Source organism: Mesocricetus auratus, unplaced genomic scaffold (genome assembly GCF_017639785.1).
Source record: "Mesocricetus auratus isolate SY011 unplaced genomic scaffold, BCM_Maur_2.0 Super-Scaffold_100028, whole genome shotgun sequence".
Taxonomy (NCBI): domain Eukaryota; kingdom Metazoa; phylum Chordata; class Mammalia; order Rodentia; family Cricetidae; genus Mesocricetus; species Mesocricetus auratus.
This window is the reverse complement of record NW_024429209.1, coordinates 3,089,061-3,113,467: the sequence shown is the minus strand read 5'-3', so window position 1 is coordinate 3,113,467 and position 24,407 is coordinate 3,089,061. Positions and strand designations below refer to the sequence as shown.

The following is a 24,407-nucleotide window of genomic DNA, read 5'->3' as shown; positions in this document are numbered from 1 at the left end:
ATCCTCAAGTATGTATTTCCAACCCAAAATGGAGCTGCCCTAATGCTTGAATCTTCTCTTCCAGATAGCCATGATTGCTGAGTCGCACTCTCTCTGGCAGGATGACAGTATGCCAGCAACCTATGGACATTTCACATGAACACACAAAGCTACACCTTGGTCAACCTCTGTGCATAATGAAGACACAAGTGAGCCAGTGCTGAAAAGAGCAAGGTCCTATAACGATATTCGATGCTATATATGGAAAACAATATATTTATTTACCAGAGAGAGAGAGAGTCGCACAGACCAGGAGTTAGAAGCGTGCCTGGCTTCCAGGAGAAAAAAAAGGGAAGCCCCCTTTCCTTTCACTTCCTTTTCTCTCTACCTGTGCTAATTTACTTGTCCCCACCCTGATGAGCGGATAGCTTTGTGGGGTTCACTCCTACAAGGTCCCACCACAGAGCAGCACTATAAACAGTCCCTCTCTACTGATCATTGCAATTCTCAGAAGCCAGGAGGAATGGTATGTGGTATATTCACTAATGTTATATGATAAAATAATAAAAGTGTCTTTATACTAAATAAATAAAAGGAGTGCTCAAGCCAGTTGTAGTGGCGATCAGAGGGCAACTTGTAGGAGTAAGTTCTTTTCCTTCTACCATGTGGGTAGATTAAGATTAAACTCAGGGCTGGAGAGATGGCTTAGAGGTTAAGAGCACTGACTGCTCTTCCAGGGGTCCTGAGTTCAATTCCCAGCAACCACATGGTGGCTCACAACCATCTACAATTCAATCTGGTGTCCTCTTCTGGCATGTAGGCAGAACACTGTATATGTAATAAATAAATAAATCTTTAAAAAAAAGATTAAACTCAGGTTGTTAAAATCAGTGGAAAGTGCCATCTTGTCAGAGTATTTCATCACAGCCAATAGGAAAAGAAATGACAACAGCAGCCCAGGCTAGCCTCAAATCTATGGTGGCCCTCTGCCTATCACATGGTTACTGTGTGTCACCATTCTTGGCTATGCCTGTTTGTTGGTTTGAATTAATATAAGACTAGTTCTGTGCAGTCAAAGACTGATTCTCCAAGTTAGGCATGCCCCATTAACTATTAGCAAAATAAATGAATAAAGACCTATCTCATGCATATTGCCAAGAAGTTTCACCAGAAAGTGAAGATCCTAAGAGCTCTCAGGGATAAAGCCTAAGGGCAGAGAAACAGAATGGCTTTGAACTTTTCATCACAAGCAATGCAAACACTACACAACGCCCATAAGGTTCTGAGAGAAAACAACCTAGCCATCACTGCATACACGCGTACACACATGTGTCCTGTACACATACCGGATATATTAGTCTCACCTTTATACTTAAACTGTGAGGTTTGAAAGACATGTTGAGCACCTAGAAAGTTCTCTTAGAATAAAGTTTAGTTCAGAAAAGTGAGACAAAGACCATGCAGCCAGCATGTGGTCATGGGGAAAGGCCACAGGCAGTGCTGAAGAACAGGAGAAGGCCTGCAGCTGGAAACATCCAGAGACCATGACCAGACCCAAGCAAGACAAGGGGACCAGGAAAAATAGGAAACACTCAGAAGTCAGTATTTAGTGACTTCATTTTAGAGAGGAAGCAGAAGCCAGTCACACTGCAAAGAAGAAACGTGCAGGTGAATATACAACAGACCATTGGAGCACTGGCTGGCTGCCTTTTGTCAGACACTCGGTGCCCTCTGATCTCTGTCACTGGTTTGATTTTTTTAAATACATCCTTATTAAATGTATCGGGTACACACCTCAAGAGTTCCCTGCCCCAAGGTGGGTGTGACATCAAAGTTGGGAACAGGCCCATAGGGCAGTAAAAACAGACTCTACCAGCACCTTCTGAATCATCAAAAGGTGTCCTCGGAATATGTTATCAGGGCCACTGGGGCATGGTACTGCTCTCTGAAGGTCTGTCCTTCCTGAACCTTTAGTTGTAGAGGAGCCAATTGGGAAGCTGGCTCTGGAAGAACTTGGTCAGTATAGGATGATGGCTTAAAGATTCCCAGAAGTTGCCTCAAACTGCCATGCCCTTCCTCAGGCTCCATGCACACTACCAGCCCCCCTCCTTCTGTCTGGGTAGTGCTACTGGATGACCCAGGGCCTCCTGCAGTAGTCCTTGCTAGAGGTCATTTGTTAGCTTCTTTCTTTTTAAGTATGCATATCAACAGAAACTGAGTGGAAAAGCAGAAACTCTGTCCCACATTTGTAGTTCCTCCTGCTAGGCAGGGTCAGACGGTCGCACCTGGTGAGCATCCAATCAAGAGCTGGGGCTGTAATGGGGGCAGCTCTGTGCCAGCACTTACTCCAGCAGGTCTTCCCACTACCTACCACAGTCAGTCCTCACAAGGTGCTTATGAAGATCAGACAGATGCTGGGCTTGGGACACTGTGTGGCTGAGCCCACAGCCTGCACAGCAGGTGGCTACTATCAATCCACATATGAGAAGGGGTCGGGTTAGGCAGGTGGAAAGAATGAGCACTGAGGCAAGCTCGCAAAGACCCCCAAGAACAGAGCTCCCTCCTCCGTGAGGGGCCCCAAAGGTGGCATGACACCAGATACCCTTGCAAGACCCACCTTCTTCAGAGAGGTTGTTCTCTTTGGTCTCCTTGTCCATCTGGCAGCACCAGCCTTCCAGTCTCTCTGTTTCTGCTTGAAGGAGCTTCAAGAACCAGTAGCCATCCCTGCGGCAGGCCCCAGGCTGGGCTGGCTCTGCTGGGGAGCTGGAGGAGGTCTCCAGCCAAGGGTCAGGTGGGGGCAGCGAAGACGCCTCCAGGGCAGGGTCGCTGTTGTCTCCATAGGAGAGGTTGCGCTTGATCTGGGCAATCTTGGGCGCCTGTCGGGGGCCAGCATCAATGCTGATGGAATTGGGGTGCGGGGTACAGTCTGGGAGACTCCTCTCAGATGACTTACAGCTGGAGTCATTGGCATCCTGGGTATCGGAGTCAGTGTCCCGACGGGAGGACATGCTGTGAGAGGGGGCACTGCTTCTGTGGGGGGGACGGGACAAGAAGGAGTAAGTCACCAAGAGGGCCAGAAACCAGCAGCCACCTGACCCGGACACACGGGGAGACAGAGAAAAGGATGCATCATCTGCTCACCATGCGCCTGAAGCAGGCCCCACAGCCCCCCGCTCATTCTCTGCTCAGCCCTTGCCCACCCTTGCCCATGCCCACACGCGCACACACACACAAGGACAAGGTCATAAGGTTGTCTGTTTACTGCAGTGGGGCCAGGAAGACCACCAACATCAGGGGAGCTGGGGACTACAGCCCAGCCCAGCCTTGCTCCCTATGGGGTGACTGGTCTCAGAGCAAGTGCTCATGTGTCCAACCCGCCTGCCCTGCCCAGCCCCCACACCTGAGCCACCACCCGCACCCACACCCAGCTTGGTTATTAGAAATCCAGCAAGGAGAAGTGGGTTAGAGCGCGCGGGAGAGGTGAGGGCGGAGGGAGGGAGAGGAGAGGGGAATAGCAGCCACCACACCTCTGTCCAACTTACCGCCAGTCGTCCTCTACCTGAACCCCGATGGACTGGAATTTGGTAGCGGGACTGGGCTCCTCTTTTGGCACTGGCTGAATGCAGTCAACCTTATTGAAGGACAACGACAGCAACGGCACGGAGACAAAGACAAGAATAAAAACAAACACCACACTTGCTGCTGAAATTCACATTAGTGGGACGACGCAAACAGACATGTGGACAGACGGACACGAGGCATGCAGACACTGCACGTGGGCCCAGGTAGGGCCAGGATAAGCCGGGCACTGCTCATTCGCGCAGAGGCGGGAGGGGATGGAGATGACTGGCTTTCCCTACTCTGAGGAGGGCGCCATCACATCGATCGCTTTGGGTCCGTTGTCCTCCGAGAGGTGGGAACCGCTCCTTCTAGTCCTCTCCTTTACGCGATTCAGAGAGAAAAAAAGGACGACGGGAGAGAACACACACAAAGCCACAGCCGTTATCTGGTGTAGTTGAAGCCAAGGGCTGTCTGGAGGCAAAGATCACCCCTAACCCTGGTGCGGCCTGGAAGGGGAACTGGTGGGCACCTGTACTCAGTCCCAATCACAGACAGCAGTTCTCAAACCCAGAACCCAGAGCCAGCGATGCTATGGGATCCTGTCCCTGGACTTGTCGCACTTGCCTTGTAAAGGGGAGGAAACAATGGCAGCAGCCATGTCCTGGCCCCAATCATGGAGCAGCCCGCTAACGCCAAGGAAGAGCTCATCCTTGACCTGGGCTGGAGGTGTCAGGGTGGGATGACAGGCTCAGGAGCTGGGGTTCTAGGTGCAGGGGCCAGAGAAACTTTCTGGGATAGGAACAATGTCATACTTTCTTTAGCAAGAGCCAGCTTGAGAAGCACAGCTGTCTCCAAAGACTGTGATGAGAGCGTGGGGAAAGCCAAGGAAAGGGACAGCTGAGACAGCACTAAGAGCCGGAGTTCTTTCCCCGGTGTCGAACTCTCAATAGAGAACCAAAGTTGGTCCTGACCTTCTAAGAAGGGAAGAGAATCTGGTTTGGCCAGCAAGGAGGTGGTCTTCCCAAGCAAAGACACAGCGGTCTGGACCAAGGGCCAAACACCGGGCAACTTCCTATGTTCATCGGTCACACCTAGAGAGGTTGTGAGGGTGCGGCAAGTGCTGGACACTCGTGAAGAAACCCAGCTGGGAGCCCAAAGGATCTGTACAACTTCCCTCCCGTATGCGGGCAATGGAAGGCCTTGGGAACCCAGGCAAAGATAAGGAACTGCCTACATGCTCTGTTTGTTCTGTCTCCCCTCTGCATCCCCTGCTCCAACATTCTAGTGTCTTGTCATCGGCCTGGGCACATTCACTCACTACTGCTGCTGAGGAGAAGACATTCCTGTAGCATAATGCCGCTGCAACACACCGCACAGCTTGTTCTCACCCTCCCCTCTGGCTTGGAAGTGCTCTACCATGTCCACACCGCTGCCCCATCTTCCACTGCAGCTGGCCTCGCTCACTCACTGCCTTCTACTGAAGACTGGAGGTCCAGCTAGCAGAGGACTCTCTGGATTTAGACCAATTCTCGAAAACTGAAAGGCTGAACTCAAGTCTGCCTCACTCAGCTAACAGACACCTGACACTGGGTGATGTGAGGCAGTAGAGGGTAAGCTAGAGGCCATGGATGTAAGTACACAATGGATTTGGCTTCTAGGTGGAACTTGGGGCTTGGGCCACAGGGCCCTGCCTATTTGGACCCTTTTCTATGAAGGGAGGTAGAGAGACTGCCATCACACTTCTCACTTCACCATGGGTCTGGTGCTTTAAGCGACCTACCTGTCCCCAAGGCCTGAGTGGGTCTGGGTCAAGTTCCCCTTGAACAACCCCCATGGTTCAAGAGCCCTGGTCCCAGGCTGCTAGCCCATCAGCGTCTATGTTCCACGATGCTCCCGCTGCCAAGCGGGGCCATTCCGTATCGAGCTGACCTTGGATTAGAGAACTGTTAAGCCAGCCCCACCTCCCATGGGTTGTCTGGCAGGGCAAAGGATGGAGTGGACAGACAGACAGTGGACAGCAAACAGTGTACAGGAGCTTGCTGGCTGAGTGTAACTACATTCACTGGGAAAACCCACTGGAGGATCAGAAACATGTCCACAGCTATGGACCCGCAGCAGGGGTGGTGGGCCTTAAGCGAGTGAGGCTACAGGCAGAATTTGGTTCAGCCACTTGGGGCAGATACCCCAGAATAGACAGACAAAACACCTCTTCCCAGGAGACCTAGTGGGCCTCCACTAGATGTAATTACACGCAGGCCGGTGCACGGAGTAGACGGAGACAGTGCAAAAGGGACCCCTACTTGTATTCCTATTGATGACAGTTTCCTTTTGGGGATGGCCTCGGAATGGGACTCAGAGCTTGTCAGTGTCCCTTGTTCACTCTTCAGAGCTGCATGCTTAGGGGGTGGCTCCGGAGCTTCAGGGCCTGGGCTGATTCCACCGCGTGTCACGCTGGGCGGTCGGGTACTGCTGTCCAGGCTGTCTGATGAGTTGCTCAAGCCTGACTGGCTCGTCACTTCACTCTTGTGGTCCTGACTGTCCAGGTAGGTGTCCTGAGCGGACTCAGTACTGCTCTGGACGGTGACTGAGATGAACGGCTTTGATGTAGTACGTGGAGGGACCGGTGGTGGGGTCTTCTTATATGCCACTAGGCATGATGAACCTGCAGATGGGTGAGAGGAGGTCAAGGTGAAGGTGAAGCCTCTAACCCTTAAAAGGCCCTTCTGGGCCAAGGCCCTGCCTGACCTGGGCAAACTCTGACCTCAGCCAGAGGACTCTGAAGCAAGAGAATGAGAGTCACACACCGTAATGACCAACACAAGCACATAGGTCCTGTTTACCTTCTTGCAAGGCCAGATTTCTTAGGGAAGCCATGTTACTTGAAAGATGCTTTCCATAAGGTTGTAGCAAAGCATGGCCAATGTCAGAAGGAGGCAGTAACAACAGAGGAACTTAATCTTGCTTTCCCCAGGTCACTCTGGTTCTGCAGCTTCTTAGTCTTTTTCTACTTTCCCTCCCCACTCCCTCTGTGTGAACATTTGGTCAAAATACATATGCTCTGCCATTCTCACCTACTTACTCCTTCTACAAAGACCCCACACAGCATCCTTCTGCTTCCAAGACTCCACCATGTTTGATCCTTCTCTCTGTTCCTGCTAGGATTTATGAAAATAGGTACTGCCAAGGGTCTGAGTCACTTGGGGTTGGCGTGCAGCAAGGGTCCACCAAAGTGAGCCCCTACCCAGGTCTTGGATGTCCTCTCCTATAGGGACCCAAGCAAGCCCCTACCTGGGAGCAGGAGCTACTCATCATAGAGATGGTACCCACTCAATGACAGTCCAAAAAATAAGGCCCAGTGTCGCAGAGGCTGGACAAGGGACACAGGAGAGAGTCCTCTATTTGCCAGTAGAGATCAACACTACATCACCTCATAGAATGGCTATAAGAAAGTGGCACCATCAAGCACTAAGGCTGTGGGGGAACTGAGTGACACACACAACCACCTTGGAAAAAGGACTGTCATTTTCTTCTAAAATTAAACATGCAATTATCACACAACTCAGCAAGAACAGTCAGGCAAGTAGCACACAGAAATGAATATGTATGTTCAGGCAGCTCTATTTGTAAAACTCAGAAACTGAAAGCAAGCAGCTAAGTGACTGAATGGTGGCACATGTATACTACAAAGTACTATTTGGGGTGAGAAGAAACAAACCAAGTCACATGATGACTTGAATGAATCTCACATCACTTGTACCTCGTGGGCAAAGCAATCCCAAAGTTTCACAGTGAATGACTATTTTTATAAGTCTTGAAATGACCAGATTTTTAAAAAATGAAAACAGATTAGTAATTGCCAGGGCTGAGGGTATACTCAGGAAGACATTGGGGAAGATAGGAAGGGAGTCAGTAAAGTGAACTCCTACACGTGCAGTGATGTAATTACTCAGTGCCGTCATAACCATGGTGTCATTATAGGCTCTTGCATATGAACACGTACAAGTGTGTATACACTAACAGGGAAATCAAGTAAGATGGATGGTCTGTGTCTTTGCCAGCATCCTGGTATGATGCTGTTCTACAGTTTGTAAGATTCCTGGGAACTCCCTACAGGGCAACATAGGTTACTTTCTGTATTATTTCTTGCTTTACACATAAACCTGCAATCAAGTAAGATGAATGTGCTAAAGTAGCAGAGGCTATAGCAGAAATGCTCAAGAGGCTGGCAACTAGCCTGCACACAGTGGAGGTGATGGTCTGGCTGCTTCCAGACAGGAGCTCCCACTTCCAAACACTCAAAACTTCCCAGCTCTGATCAGGCCTCTGGAGGAAACAGGGACTTCCTCACACTCATCTGCAATCTTTGTCACTAAAGTAAGAGGAAAGTGCCGAGGATGTGGGGGACAGTTACATCTCTAGGTTAGAAGACCACATGAGAGGTGAGAGAAGGGTTCAGGTCGTGAGGGGGGGAGGGAGAGAGGGAGAGAGGGAGGGAGGAAGAGAGAGAGGGAGGGAGGGAGGGAGGGAGGGAGGGAGGGAGAGAGAGAGAGAGAGAGAGAGAGAGAGAGAGAGAGAGAGAGAGAGAGAGAGAGAGAGAGAGAGTTTCCATCTAATCTCCTCTGCTCTTTCTGATGCATGAGAAGGGCAGGCCCTACCACACAGGCTGACAGACTAAAGCTGGGTCATTCATGTAGCTGTACTTGGTTTGATGGCTCTGTAAGATGGGGGCACATGCAGACGGGCACATGCAGGTAGGAAAGGCTGGAGCATGTGCCCAGAGTTAGCACTGCTCGGTGGCAACCGCATCTCATGGGCTGCACAGCCCACCTCACTGTTTCCCAGGCCTTGGGAACCTCCCAGCGGGGCACAGAGGCACAGGCATATGTAGTGAGATATTCACCCTGCCTGCAACCTGTAGCACCGAGGACATGGTGGGGAGTGAGTTTAGGTCTGGGGTCCAGGGAGGTGGCTCTCTCTTGCACCCAGTCGGGTCACAGGGAGCAGCCTGTGCAGATCCTTAGAGGAGAACTTGTGGTGGCCATCTACTTCTTGTGTAAGTGGCTTCTCCCCGAAATAAATTATATTTAACCTATATTTGAACCTAGTCCCATGTATCATTATCTGTGCCTCCGCAGGCATATCCAAGCCCAGATCCTACTGCTGGGGTAGGAAGGGCCTGGCTTAGACTGAAGGCAGAGACCTGGTTCTAGGGGCAGGAGTCTGCTTTCTGGGCTCTTCAGTGTCCTCATCTATTTGGTGCTTCCAACTGGCAACAAGCACACCATATTCTGACAGCCCTTGGCAAACTCAAAGTGTCACCACCCCATATTCTCACTCTGGGATAGATGCACCACTGTGTCTGAGGGCAACAGCCCTTCTGTTTGTCTAAAGTTATCCTATCCTGGTAAGGGCCGAGGCCAGAAAGCAGCATGAACCAGACAAGCCCAAGTTCAAATCCTGCTCTGTCATTCACTGACTGTGAAGCAGTCACCTTGCAGAAAAGGAATGATGACATAGGCTACACCACAGAAGCCAGGCTCTGCATGGCCCAGCATGGTCCTACTGGAATCTAGGGAGGAGGGAACTAGACTAGATCTGTAAGTCCCCAGCTACTGGGTCTGTGACCAGCATGGGGAGATGGAGGATTCCATAACAAGATTAACATACAGGGCAATTATTAAAGCCAATGCCACCAGAGACCAGCAGACAGGGCTGACTTAGTAGGGTTTTGGGAATGGGAAGCAGGTGTCAGTGGTGGTGGTGGGGTTTATGGCCAAGACCAGCACAGTGAAGGTAGCTCTAATTTGCCCAAAATGTTCAAGAAAGAACCCACCTCTTATGGGGAGGGAACAACTCAGAACCAGACAGTGTCCTTGTCCTCACCAGTGTGGTGGGACAGACACTAGCTCAGTTAGTATGTATGGTGGTTGCAAAAATGTGTTGTCTCTCAGGAGACAAGTGCTCTACTACAGCCAGAGGTCTAGACAGGAGGCAGAGTTCTAGCCTCCCTCTCAGGGCTACAAAGGGCCAGGGTCTGGCTGAAGAACACAGAGGCCTGAATCCTGGCTTTAGAAGGAGAGTGAATGTGTGAGAGGCTAGACCAAAGTCAGCAAGAGCTAGACAGACAACAGGAAAAGTGAACTTATCTTGGGTTCTTTGTCTCTGGGATACAGGCCACAGCTAAATAAGGGCTATTACTAGCAGACAGGATTTGGGGCTCCCTAGGGGATAGGCATCCCTCTGCTGGGCCCTGACTTCACGCAAGATTGATCTCATTTCCCTTTTGTGAACATAGGCTAGGGCACCTCATTCTGACCACCTCTCCCACCTCAGTTCCTGTGTGTCCGAGTGTCATTTCCTCTTCTCTGGTCACCTAGGAACCTGCATCAAAGCACCTTTCCCACCTTTAAGGATTCACTTGTCATTTGTGATAGGCCAGGGGCAGTAGTAGGAACTCCGTTTTGGCACAGGCTCAGGATAATGACTCAAGGACTGAAGGCTGTCAATAAACAACTGTTGAATGAGAAAATGAACCTCATTATTGCTACCCAAAACGTATAATTGCCAAAAATTATTTGTTCAGATTGAGTACGTGTCATATCTTAATCCTAGAACCTGTTGGAATCCAGGGATGCTCCAAGTTCTATGCAGTCCTGGGGAACACAATGAGTTCCAGACCAGTCAGGGCTCAGAGTGACACCCTCTTTCTTTGTGGGTAACAGTACTTGCTGTGTAAGCATGAAGACCCCATAAAAGCTGGGCATGGCTGTATGCTCCTGTAACCTCAGTGCTAGGAGTAGGAAAGACAGGTGGATGGGAAGGGCTTATGGCCTCCAGCTTACCCAGACTGGTGGTGGTAAAACTGCTTACATGTAAGGCTGATGGCTGAGAGTTTGATCTCAGAAACCCACATGTAAAGGAGAACTAACTCTCACAGGTGTCCTCTGGCTTTCATATGCACACTACAGTGCATGTACACACATACACAAAAAATGAAAATACAAAACAAAACCAAGGGAGCTCTGTCCAGCACATCCCTGCTTCACAGAAATAAGAAAAAAACACCCGAAATCTTCCTCCAGTTTTTAACCTGTGTTCATGCGCACACGCGCATGCGCACGCACGCACACACACACACACACACACACACACACACACACACACACACACACACACACACACACAAGCCAGGTGTGGTGGCATATGCCTTTAATCCTAGCATTAGGGAGGTCAGGGCAATTGGATCTTTGGGAGTTTGAGGCCAGCCTGGTACAAAGAATTCCAGCACAGCTGGGCTGTTACACAGAGAAACCCTGTCTTGGAAAAAAAACAAACCACCAAACCAAAATTTAATGGTGGGGAGGTGGCTCAGTGGGTAAAGGGCTTCCTCTGCAAGCACAAGGACCTGAATGTGGAACCCCAAAACCCACATAAACACTGAGCATGGTGGTATACTCATGTAACCCCAGCAGTGAGGGTGGGAGTGGGGACACACAGACAGGTGGATGCCAGGGATGACTGGCCAGCCAGTCTAGCTGCAATGGTTAAGTCCTGGTTTCAGTGACAAACTCTATTTCAATAATGTAGATGGCAATAAAGGAGGAACTTGATAGCAGCCTCTGACATCCGCTTATCTACATGCATGCACGCACTCTGACTTGGCCCAACACATTAGTCTTTCAGGTACTAGGATTCTCCCTGGTTCAGGGCCCATTAGCCTTCTTCTGTGGCTTCCACTCCTCCCACTGTCAGCGCCTGCTCCCAGCATGCCACATGTTCAGCTGCCTTACAAACGTCCCTGTCCAGACAGAGCCTTTCTCCACCGCTGCCCCTCTGTCCTGGCAGCTCCTCCACCCCGTGTCTTTCCTCTTTCCATCTGCTGGAGCACTCAGGGTTAGGGCTGTGCTTGCGATTGATCATGGTGCTTGTGTGTTGGTGTCCAGTGCCTAGACTAGAGGCCACGAAGGCACCACCTGTCAAATCCACTTCAGAGGGAGGCAAATGGCCTAGAGACCTAGAGTGGTAGAACTGAGCAGCATAGCTCTGCTTTCTCAGCATTGACTGCTGCCTTCCTGCCCTCAGAGATGTCGTAGGTGTCAGGGTTTACACCACAGCTTAAATATCCAACAACTAACTCTTGGTTCTTTCCTGGAAAGTTCTGGCTTTCTCTGAGGAGTCTGGGTGTGAGCACTGCTTCACTATAACAGTCTGCTGATCCTTGTACTTAATTTCAAAGATATCTTGAGTGAAGAGTCTGCTAAGCCAAGCATGATGACTCATATGTACCCCAACCACATGCTTGCCCACCCACCACTTAGCCATGCAGGCCCCTCATGCCAAGGCAGAAGCCAATTTGCAACACAGTCTCAATGTAGTATCATCCTTGGTCCTCAGCACACAAATCCTGACTTCTTTGAAGTGGATGACCAGTGTATTTCATTTCTGCCTTTTGCTTCAAGATTTCTTCTGGCTGACATAGCTTTGTGGCTCCTGCCTATGACTGACCACCTGGGAGGTACAGACAAGAGCATCAGGCTAGCAAAGCTAGCCTCCACTACATAACAAGTTCAAGATCAGCTGGGGTTACAATAAGACTATATCAAAAAGCAAAACATTAAAAAAAAAAGATTTCACACACTGTCAGGCCAGATGTACATTTTGCTTTTTAAAGTTAAAGTGTCTGCATAGCATCAGACACTCAGGGTGGCTGGGACTTCTAAGAGATCTGGAGACCACAGCAGTCCATAAGAAGATAGCTTTTACAAGTGCTTTGCTTAGGTGATCCCAAGGCCATTGCTGTCCTCAGGCTGCTGGCTCTTGGGACATGGTGTAGAGGAGAAAGGCCCTAGACACCCCAAGGAATGGATGCCAGGAGTGATAAACAGGAAGGAAACAGGGAACCGACCTTACAGAGTCTTAGGAGGCCCACCCAGCTCCAGGCCCCACATGAGTAGAGAGGCCAGCCTCAGACACAAGTTTCCTTATTCCCCTCTAGTAGCGCTGCTAGGCCAGAAGATTCATTCACTGTCCCACTCAACAAGAAGCTGTCAGCCCTAAGCTAGAACAGGACACTCCTTTTTGTGTATGGCAGAAACTGCTCAAAGATGCCACATTCAATCCTAGGTGTCTCTATTCCTCTTGTCTCTACCTCAGAAGTGGAGAAGCAGAGAATTCTATCCAGCAAAGCCAGCATCAGGGACAGGTTGACTCTCAGAGCCACTGTCCTGCTGACAGCTACTGTGTAGCAGCACTACCTCCCTTGAGATGTCTCAAGTCAACAACCCTGGACTGGCAACACCTTTCATGCCAGTACTCTCCCAAGTCCCAAGGTAATACCCCCTGTGCACTAGGGAAGCCAAGGCACCACATAAGATGCTCTTCAACCACAGGGCACCCAAGGGCTGCTCCACAGTGGAGCGTTCCCAACTGATTTCCCACACTTCTCTTCTCTCTATCTATAGCTATCCCCATCTGCATCATCCACACACTGATGCTCCTTGGACTTTGTTTCCTTTCCTGGTTCCATCCTGGTCCCTGGAAGAATCCAACTCAAGGCACTATGAGACCTTTCAATCTCAAAAGTTAAACCTACCCAGTCCACTCAGGGACTCAAGTATCCGCACCTGTTTTGGGTACCAATGTCCATAGAAGCCAACATGTTACAAAGGTGTCACACAGGTGACAGCTACAAAGCTCAAGGAGCTAGCTGGCCCTGGCCTGATGCTCAGAAGCTATGTTGCAGATGATGAGGGGAACTGAGGCCAGGTCTTAGCAAAAGCTCCAGTGGTCAGCTGACCCTCCAGTTCATGGATTCTCTATCAACTCTTTAACTGTAAACACAAACTGTAAACTGTAAACACAACTGTAAGCACAAACCCTGGGGCTTTTATGGCCATTCTGATGTGTATCTGAAACACACACTAGCAACAGATAGAGGTGACACTCTCATGTTGACTCTCATCCAGCCAGCAAGTGCCCTTTTCCATGCTGTTTACTGCTGCGCTTTTCTTGGTTTGCTGGAGGCTTCTTTAATGGCTCTCAAGTGTAGTGCAGAATGGCTACCCAGTGTCCATGAGCAAGAAATGTTTCATGGAAAAAAAATGTGTTAAATACACTTCATTCAGGCATGAGTCATACTGCTTTTGGTCATGAGTTCAGCATTAATAAACCAATTTTATATTAAATAATGAATCTTTTAGTGGAAACACACATTAAGTAGGATTGGATACTGACTGACTGGGAGAAATTGTGACCAGAGGCCTGTGACCCTGTATTCTCACAGAAGCCAGGCTCTGGTATTCGACAACCATGGGCAGTAAGAACTGACTTCTGCATATGGTAGCTGACTGACACGAGGCAGGTCCTGACTGTGACTGCCCCACTTCACAGAGGGGCATACACAGGAAGTGCAGGGCTGGAGTACCACCCTCTGTATCCTGCACAACTCTGTGAGCAGCCACAGAGAGGCCACAGCCCTGATCATTCACAGAAGGGGCCTGGGAGTGTTTTCCACGACTCATAGGGTGAACCAGTACCACTCCTGAAACGATGCTTTCTGAACAAAACAGGGTGTGCTAGACCAGGCGCCTTCTGGAAGACACAAAGTCTGGATGGATGGTCAGACCCACTGGCAAGGAACAAAGTAGGACGGGCCAAGGTATAGCAGAACAGACACTGAGCAGAGCACAGCTTGGCAAAACTTTAGGTGGTGAAGAGGAGCCTGGAGAGAGGCCAAGAGAGACAAGAGAGTAACCTTTTCTCAGCAAGGCCTCAACTTCCCAGGGCTGCCTGCATGATGGGAACCTCCCTTCATGTCCACAGAACCCCTCAAGAAGTCCCTGGGAGCTGGGCAGCAGGGGACTAAGTCACATCAGACTACTGTCTCTACAGCCCTAGAGCACTTGGCAGCTCCACAGGAGGTCCAAGGCCATCTCAAGTGGAATGAGTTCACAGGAATCTGAATCCTCTCCTCCTCCCTCACATTAGCCTTGCTCTCCCAGAGAAGTGACCCTGCCACCTCCAGAAGCCTGGGGATTTCCACCCTTCCCCCACCAACAAAACTGTCCTTCTAGGACAAAAGCTCACCTTGCTTCTCTCCCACCACAAACCTGAGCTTCCTATCCCCTACCCAGGGGCCCCCACCCCCAAATAAGTTGTTTCATGAAATTCATTTCTACCACTGTAGTCAATGAGCAATCTGAGGGGTAACATTAACCTCTTGCTTACCCCGTGCAGAAACCACATATCATCTATTTCTCCTCAGAGCCCTAGGACAGTGAACACTCCATGTCTAGGGCATGTTTGTCACCATCACCTCCAGCAGTACTAAAACAAGAGGTCCAGTTACCAAGCTGTGGGAATTAACCACAAATTTCCTACTGTGCACTAAGGCTATAACCATGAACCAGGTGCTGGTGAGAAGACAGTTTCAAGATGCTAGCACTGCAGCCCAGTGCCAACCTTCGATATGTACAGTCTGCCCGGCCTGGTAGGAGATGCCGTGTGTGTGTGTGTGTGTGTGTGTGTGTGTGTGTGTGTGTGTGTGTGTGTGTCTGTCTGTCTGTGTGTGTGTCTGTCTGTGTGTGTGTGTGTGTGTGTCTGTGTGTTTGGGGAGGGGGATGAATACAGAAACTAAGTCCCAGTTTTTCAAATATTTGCTTATAGCATGTCAACTTTGTTGTTAATTTCCCAGGCGTCCTGCCTACAAAGTGCTACTTGAAAAGAATCTCAAAAAACTACCTCATTTATGGAGTGCTGATGTCAAACCTTGGTGACATCATACAAGACACAAAACCCAGGATTTTTGTAAACGGTCATAGGCTCTGAATGCAGTGTGCAAAGCCAGACACTGCCAGGTCCTGTACACCTCGATTGCTGGGCTCTCTTCATCATTCTGAATGACCAAGTGCCTCCCAGAATAGAAAGGTGGTGCTAACAGGCTCATTGACTGTGCCTGGAGTGACAGGTGGTGTATCGGATAACAGAAGCAGAAGCCAAGAACCCTGGGCAGCTGAGGAATTGCTGAAAGGAATGCAGGACTGATAGGGAAAACCAGGAGTTCAGCTCAGGTCAGCAGACAACACTCAGACAGGCCTGGGGATGGAGGCACAGGAAGGAGAGGGCCTTCCTCACACCTGTACGGTGATCCTGGGTTTGGAATCCTAGTCTAAACAGTTACACAAGAAAACAGCATGTGTGAAAAAAACCTTAGTGACTGGTGACCACAGACATGTCTCAGGCTTCACTGCCAGAGGAAGGCCCAGGTTAGGGAAAGCTGCCCCTGACTTTGAGCAACAGATGACATAGGCATTTCTTGAACAAGGGACATGGTCACACTGGAGCCTGGCAATGGGCAATCCAACATTAGAGTCTTGCTGACACTTAGGAAGGACTCCATCCCTGATGTGGCCCTGGAGGCCAAGGTGCTGTGGAGGGCAGGAGACAGAGGTGAGGAACAAGCACTGCTGATACGTGTCTCTGGTGCCCAAAGGTCACAGTGTGAGGAGCCTGTCCGAGACAGCAGTTCCCCATCCCTAATGAGATGTGATTCCACTATACTGGGTCATACGTCACAGAAACGCCTTAAGGTCCGGTATCCCTGCCTAGGCACCAGTTCACTGCAGGCCCTGGACTCCCTGGCCTACCCCACCTCCAGGGTAAAATGGCAACTGAGGAACTGTCACTATAGTGGCTTTAGGGGCCCACATAGCTGCTTCTCAATCCAGACCCTCTGACCAGACTCTACTGGTCAAGGCCAGGAAGATCTGGCCTTGGGCAGAGGTGAAGGGTCACGTTCTCCAAGGAGCCAGGCTGAGGGTTCAGTCCCTGTCCCCACATACTGCATTACTGGCACTGTTTTTGGCATCCCTCCACCTTTCCCCAGGAGACTATTTTTGTCAAGTAAAAATAATCACATCTCCAGGTCCCTGGGACTGTCCCTGTCTGCAATACCCTTCTTCTAGTAAGGAGAGCACCCCTGTGCTTCCATTCCCTCAGAGTTGTTTTGCAGTCTCCCCAGATTCCACCCAGGGTTCCACTAATGGGCCAGCACCCGTTCCGATGAACACAGGCATCTGATGCCATTCTGAATTTGCTGGCCTGTTTGTTTATTGCCTTGGGTCTTTAGACCCTGAGATTCTTGTGGATAGAGACCTGTGGTTTGCATTCCTGTCTCCATCCCAGGCTTAAAAACACAGGTAGCAGAATCAGAGGGGTGTCGTGTTGGCAGAAGTCAGAGTACAGGAGTAGGTGCCATCTCTATGTCTCTCCCTCATGCTCCCATAGTCTTTGTTGCCTGAACTATCTTCCCACCACCTCTGAAATCACAGCATGGTGGTATTTGGGAAGATTGCATTCAAAGGGCACATTGTGAGGTCTTTGAACTATATCGCATAATCTGACCCCTCAAGATGTTTTTACCATCTTTCCTTATGCTGCTAAGGAAAATTGAGGCTCAGAGAGGTTGAGGAATTTGTTGAACATTACACAGCAAATCATGTTCTATCTGCTAAGTACAAGCTCTATGGTATTTGTCAAAACCCAACTTCATGGCATCCAGTCTCACAAATAGTAAAAATGCCAGCTGCTGCCAGCAAGACTGACACATTCCCACAGAGTCTAGAATAGCTAAGTTGCCCTCCCCTCCAGCATCAGAAGGGTGATAGCAGAGTGCTTTCACAACCTAAGCTGCACCCCAGGGGCACCTCAAGAAGGCAGATGGTACCTGAACAGCTTCTACCCTTCCAGGAGGTGCCCTGCCAACACTGTCCCTAGGCTTTTGGCTGTCCTGCTAGACTCTTCTACTCTCACAAAGAGACCTGTGACATCACTTGCCTCCTGAACAGCCTCTTCCCTCCCAGGACAGCCACTATCTGGAAAAACAGGAAAATGCCCAAGCTGGAGATGACGCAGGTCTCACTGGACATGCTACATCTAGGGGACTGGTTTTTCATGTGTTGAGAAGGACCCTAAAGCTGTGTTCCTTCTCAGAGGGAAGGCTGTGACTGAGCTACCTGCATTGGCTCCAATATGAAGAACAACTGCCAAGAATAAGGATCTGCTGTCCCTGGGAAGCAGAAATAATGTAGGATGCTATTCCTATATCACAGAGTCATCATTCCTGATTCCTACCAGAACCTTTACCCCACCCCACATCTTCCCATCGGTAGGACCAACCCAGGAGCTTCTAAGGCAATGTCTCATAGCCAGCAAGATAGACAAACAGCTCCTTGCTCCCCAGTCCAGGTTTTCAAAAAGACTGGCAAATAAAAAAACATTGGAGAGGGACAATTGACAGAGTAGGCATGGCTGGGTTTCAGCCAAATTTGGAGTTATATGGCATAAGACTTTGGGCGAGTCATCCTACTTCTTAATTTCCATCATTTGCACAAAGTAGAAGCCAGGAGCCCTGATTACTTTGCATGTAACATATCTGGACACTGAGCTAGATTCTTAAGGATGAAAAAGGAAGTCCACTGTCTTGTCTCACTTATTCTGGAAAGTACTGTCCCTTCCCAAAGGAAGCTTTGACTAAGACAGAGGGACAGACACAGCTTAGATCATACTGCAAGCAACTGAAGAATTATGTCTGGGGCCCTTCCCCACTCCATGATTCTGCTCCCACAAGGGTGTGTGTGCCAGGCTCCCATGGACTCTGGGGAGGGCACTCTTCCAGGGACCAGTAGTCCTTTACCAGTCCTGTGGGAACCCAGCCACACACAAATAGCTCTGCAGGGTGCAAGGAGATTTAGTCACCACCAGAGAGCTAATTATTCACAGAGCCCCTTGAACCCTACTTTTCAAATATTTCCATCTTAAAATGGATTCCTGGATGAGGCACCAGACTGGTCAAATGGGACACAGATGGCAGGGTAGTGGGGCTGGACAGCAGGGAGTGGTCCATATGTAGTTTCACTTTGGGATGATGAAGTGCTCTGGAGACAGACAAGAGGAGTATGGAACAATGAAAATACACTTAATGCCTCTGGGCTGTGTGCATGAAGTAGTAAATTTCATAAGTTTTGAGGAATGAAGTAATGAGCACTATGGGGTGGGGCTCTTACCATGAGTTCCACTCTGCAGTTACCAACTGGCTTTGAGTTTTCTCATCTGACATCTATATATATATATATCTAGGCCTGAATCTCTAATTTGACTTGTTACTTTTTTTTCTTCTTCATCTGTTTACTGATTTTTGAGATTGAAGTCTTAAGGTACACTTAGCTTCAGGCTGCCTGTGCTGGGCTGACGGGTGAGTGAGTGTACATCGCTAACCCAAGTGAGATGTATTTATGAACAGATGCTGACTTGTAATCTGCCTTTCTTTCCTAAAATTTAGGAAATAGCAAATTCATTCAGATAGAACATGAACCTTGGAGGTTGTCAGGGGTGGTAATATATATTATCTCACAGAACCCTAGGAAGTAGCTAGACAGCAATGAGTCTAAACAATTAAAACAAAAAATTCAAAACCAGAACAGAATACACTACAGACCCACTTATGACAAATGAAACAGAGAAAGTTATTCTAATCCTAATGCTGTAACAGAATTGCGTTTTTACAAAAGCATTTACGAGTGTGCAAATATGCAAGGGGAGGTCAGAGAACAACTCTGTGGAGTTGGTGCTCTTCCACTTTTAAATGGGTCCCAGGGATCAAACTCAGGTCATCAAGCTTGACAGTACCCTTATCTGCTGAGCCATCTTGCTAGACCCCAGAATTACTCCCATACCTAAACTTTAAAAATGTTCATTTGGGGATGGTAACTTTGCCAAGAAAGAACCAGAAACATTCTGTTTTGCTTTCTTAATCAAAGACCGTGTGTTAGACAGAAAGAGCAGTGAACCAGGACTTCAGCTCTTGACTGAGCTGTGTGATTTTGGACGAGTCACTTTGCCTCTCTGTTTCTCCACCACTGAAAGCAGCACCTACCTCCCTCAGCAATAAGGTACTATGAACTGTGTAGTGCATTAAAGAAAGTTATCAACAATTTGGAAATACTGAAGAAATGTTAATGAGTTAGGAAAAACAGTAGGTGGATTTGCAAGGTTTTTTGTCTGCTTTTTTGTTTTTGTTTTTTCTTAAGGCAGGGTCTCAATGTATAACTATGAACTATGACTGGCCTAGGACTTGCTATGGTAACTAGGTTGGTTCTGAACTTGAAGAGAGCCTCAGGCCTCTGGATTCTTTGCAGTGTTGGGATTATAGGCACGCACAGCCACACCTGCTTTTGAAGTTCTGACACTCATGAAAATAAGACAGTCTGTCCGGTCATTATCACACTAGTAACACTTCAGAACCCTGGCTCTCACAGGGAGCAAAAAGCTGCTCACCTCAGAGCTAAACAGGTTTACTCACCCATCTTGATGTGTCCAGCCCTTCTTTTGGACCCTGGAAATTAGCGAGCACTGTCCCCAGGGTCTTTGTTTTGTTTTTTTGAGACAGGGTTTCTCTATATTGCTTTGGACGCTGTCCTGGAACTCTTCCACAAGGGTGTGTGTGCCAGGCTGGCCTTGAACTCACAGAGATCTTCCTGGCTCTGCCTCCTGAGTGCTGGGATTAAAGACATACGCCAGCAATGCCCAGCTGCCCCCAGGGTCTTGATGGGGCTGTTTCCCATGTTCCTTACCCCCAGTAATGTCCTCCAAGTTTCCCAAATAGGTCCCTCTCAGCACCTGCCTACATTTCAGCCTCTTAACACAATCACATAGTATCTTGTCTATCTGTTACCCGCTTGGACAGAGTTCCCAAGCTGGATGGACATCAGCCTGGTTCTCTATGCTCTCCCTGCCTTTTTGCACAGCCTTGGGACTCAGTGCACGACTGTCTGGAAAGCAGAGTGGAGGTAAGGGTGAGGAGGGAGCAGCTGGTTCACTAACCAGCCTTCTCCTGGACTGCTCCCACTTTATCACATGTGGTGCTGTCCTCTTTGAGGAAGCTGCTGCGGTAAGCCAGTCCTGCTTCTATTTGGTGCTGTCATACAAGCCCTGCCCCTTATCCCTCCTGCCTTGGCATAGGTAGCAGACACCTCCTGACTGTTGACCACACCCCTGTGCAGAGCAACTGCCACATCATGAGGCGTGGGAAGCCTGGGAAGTCAGAAAGTTCCAGGAGAGTCTGAAACTATTCGAAATCTGCTTTCAACACATGCACAACAGGCTCTTCGTCAGAGCTCACAGAAGAAAACTGCCCAGATGAGCGCTCTACAGAGACAAGGCTCAGCTCTCAGTGCCAGACAGATACTTGCCCAGGGCAGATCTCTCTAGCTGAGCAGATCCTGACTTCTGGAAAGCCTGCCCTTGCCTCCCTCAAAAATTCCGTTTATTTGAGCCTACCAGCTTGGGGTAACTAAAGCCCTTTTCCCTGAGTCCTTGAACCCTTCAAATCCACAACCAGAGCCCTGTACTAGAAAATAAGCAGCTAATGATTGCTCTCCAAATAGCTTACAAGTCCAGGCACAAAGTCTGGGTATTTTAAATCTTTCCCCCAGGTATCAGTAAGGCCTTCGCATGGAGCCTTGGACCTCCTCTTGTCTTCAGGGTAAGGCTAATCAGGTGATAGGAATCACTGTATTTGTAATCAAACTAGGGATATGGGGTCATCACCATGCTACCTTTCCATATTACAGGGATGTGGCATGGTGATATGGATTATCAATGTATCCATAGAGGGCCTTCTGACTGGGCATTGGTGGCACACGCCTTTAATCCCAGCACTTGGGAGGCAGAGGCAGGAGGATCTCTGTGAGTTCGAGACCAGCCTGGTCTACAGAGTGAGTTCCAGGACAGCCTCCAAAACAATACAGAGAAACCCTGTCTTGAAAAACCAAAAAAAAAAAAAGAAAGAAAAAAAAATAGAGGGCCTTCTGACACTATGCACAGCAAGTATCTTCAGGGGGTAGATACCAATTCATCCCAGAAATGAGTGCTAAGATACAGGAACCCAAATCCATACCACTGAAGAACAGAGCTGGGAGAACCCACACCCTGAAGAGAAACAAATGGAGACCCTGAGGGTTTCTGAGAGGGCAGATCTAGCCTGAAGCCACGTGTCAACCTGAGACTTAAAGAGGTGAGAAGTCATCTGGAGATGGATGGACTCTCAGACAAGCTGGATACTGAGAAGAAACTGCTACAAGGCAGAGGCTGGTGCTTGCTCTTACCTTCAGGGAGAGCGAACAGCTCTGTGAAAGCTGAATTCCAAGGCCCGGGTTTCTTTCCCAGGCCTAGTTCTGTTCAGCCCTGCCCCAGAAGAACAGGGTGTTTAAAAGGCAGTAGCTTTCCACCTGGGGGGTCTGATGCTGGGACCACACCCGGGGGAACTGACTTCACCAGGGAACCCGTCCTACTGGCCCACTCCCAGACTGCCTAGCCAGGGCGCCACTGCTGTCTATAGCCTGGCGCCTCTTCACTCTGGGCCCCACCCACAAGCCAGACCTCAGGAACACGGGTGGGACCCAGCAAGGATAGTAAGGCCTGCTTTGCACAGGTCCCCCATGCCCTCCCAACAGGGCAGGGTTTGAAGTGGCTGCTTCCTGCTTTGCTGTTTCCTTTCACTTTGGTTTTTGAGCCCAAAGTAAAACAACAAAGAATGTGGGAAAGACAGGCAGCCTGAGAGAGATGAACTCCAGCTTCTGACTGGTAAGGGCCCAAGTTTCCCCAGCCCTGTTTTCCTACCAATTAAACGTGGGAGGAACTTCTCCTTCCTGGTCCCTGCAGCCACCGGGGGTTAAAGGAGCCACAGAGATGACCTATCTGGGGGCCACCTCAGAGTGGCACAAAGACAGCCTTGTGGTCTCCCTGACTACCTCTCCTGCATCGGTCACCTGAGCTCCTTTCTTTGTTCCACAGGTACTGTAGAGATCCCAGCAATCTGGGGCATTACAAATTCAGGAAGCTTCGTTCAACCCTAGCAGTGTAACACAGAACAAAGACACCACCAAGGGCTGCCTGGAGCTGCTGGACTGCAGACTGACCAGCCCTTTGCTGAGCCTGCCAGCAGCCCACCGAGGGTTAGCCCCAACTTCAGACCCTCTGAGGTCCTTAATGTTACACGAACTATCTGGCTGGACTGCTGCACCCTCAGCTGTTTTACCATGTTCCCTACTAGCTGGTTTGCTAGATCTTCCCAGTAGCTCAGGGAGCATGAGAAAGGCAACTACAGGCCTCCCCACTATTTAGATGAAGAATCCAGACACTTGGAGAGAGGGAAGGGGGCAGGGGTACAGTGGCCAAACCTGCAAGAGGAAAAGTCTGAAGGAGCTTATTGGTCAGGATGCTGACAAGCAAACACAGCACAAAGGGAGACTTACAGAAGATTTCTAGTGGGCAGGGGAAAGGCTTCTTCCAGGGCCCACATGACAAACAGGTACCAAGGCACCCATAACCAGTTTGCTCATCCAGTCTTGGTTCTCATCCTACGTTGCCCTCCGCTTCCCCCCTCGCTTCCTCCATTGCTTAGTTCTTTCCACCTGACAGAGTGAAAGACAACTCCTTGGCTGAGGACAGCTGAGTGACAGTGGCCAAGTTCTTCCCCTCTCTGGGACTTGCTCCATTAGGAAACTGTAGGCCAGACTAGAAGAGTGGAGATTTTTTTTGTCACAGAGTCTTACTATATAATCCTGGCTGGCCTGGGGAGAGCCACCTGCCTCTGCTTCCTGAGTGCTAGGATCAAAAGTGTGTACCACCAAGGCAACAGTGGTTTCTTAACTAAGGAAATGAACAGGACTCTGAGTGGGGCACTTTACAAGTGTGGACATTTCTAGTCAGGTGTGGTGGTGTATGCGCATAATCTGATTGCTTCAGGGGGATTAAGAGTTCAAAGGCTAGCCTGAGCTTCTTAGCTGCAAAAAAAGGGGGGGCAAAAAATGTGTTGTTTTTTGTTTTTGTGGCGATTTGGAAATACCCAAAAACAATCTGAAGTGTACAGACAGTTGTTTGGCTTGTAAGAAAAGCTTCTGGAGTTACAATTGCAGTTACTCGGGAGACCCCACTTCTTCTAGCAGTGACCTCAGACACGCTAAACGTCTGTGAGCAGACGGCCCGATGAACAGTGGTGGTCTACCATACATGCAAGTCACAGTCACAGGAGACAGGAGGCTACGGACCCATGTGTGCCCACAGAGGAGAGCCAACCAGACAGACCCAGGTTAAAGAGGCAAGGTACAGAGCCACAAGCAGCAATGACGTAACACAAAGGCATGGGAGTGACACAGCTGCTGGTGTCGCAGTAACTGAGTTGTGCATGCAAGCAGAGGATTTCTGGAGGGGAGCAGCAAGTCCAGGCACAGTAATTATACACCTAGGCTAGAGAGACACTAGTATTTTCACTGAGTCCACGTGCTTGCAAAGTTTGAATTTTAAAGCCATATACATGTATAATTGTGTGTGTATACACATACGCACATATTTAAAGTATATATAGCCATGCATTTTACACAATTAATTCCAGAAAAACTTACAGAGACACCTCCCTGAAAATTTTGGCCATCACTCTTCCAGACAGCAGGCCCAGGAGCCTAGGGTTTGTTGTTTTTTGTTTAAGAGTTCTCTCTCTCTCTCTCTCTCTCTCTCTCTCTCTCTCTCTCTCTCTCTCTCTCTCTCTCTCTCTCTCTCTCTCTCTCTCTCTCTCTCTCTGTCTCTCTCTCTCTGTGCCAACAGAAGCCTGAAGTGTCCAATTCCCAGGGACTGGAGTTAGAGACAGTAATGAGCTATCTGTGGGTGCTGGAAACCTAACTTGAGTCCTCTGGATGCAGGAAGCACTCTTACTCTGAACTCTCTTTCCAGCCCTCAGGCAGCTAGATCTTGAAGTTATCTCTGAGTACATACTGAGGCAGCCTAGATGTCACAGAGCTCTGGCGTGTGATGGG

At 49.3% G+C, this 24,407-nt stretch overlaps 1 protein-coding gene across 6 annotated transcripts in view; it reads right to left on the bottom strand.

Annotated features, from left to right (window-relative positions):
- Dlgap4 (DLG associated protein 4) overlaps window positions 1-24,407 on the bottom strand; it is a 140,289-nt gene that overhangs the window by 7,305 nt on the left and 108,577 nt on the right. For 4 of the 6 annotated variants that reach the window (XM_013124081.3, XM_013124078.3, XM_013124079.3 and 1 more), the window contains 3 exons: window positions 5,841-6,202; window positions 3,522-3,610; window positions 2,597-3,009 (listed from right to left, as the gene is read on the bottom strand). In XM_013124081.3, coding sequence (XP_012979535.1) covers window positions 2,597-3,009; window positions 3,522-3,610; window positions 5,841-6,202 — 864 coding nt within the window. Of the gene's footprint in view, window positions 1-2,596; window positions 3,010-3,521; window positions 3,611-3,839; window positions 3,920-5,840; window positions 6,203-6,619; window positions 7,967-24,407 lie in introns of those variants that run through there. The other 2 variants (XM_021235676.2, XM_013124080.3) reach the window with 2 other exon arrangements.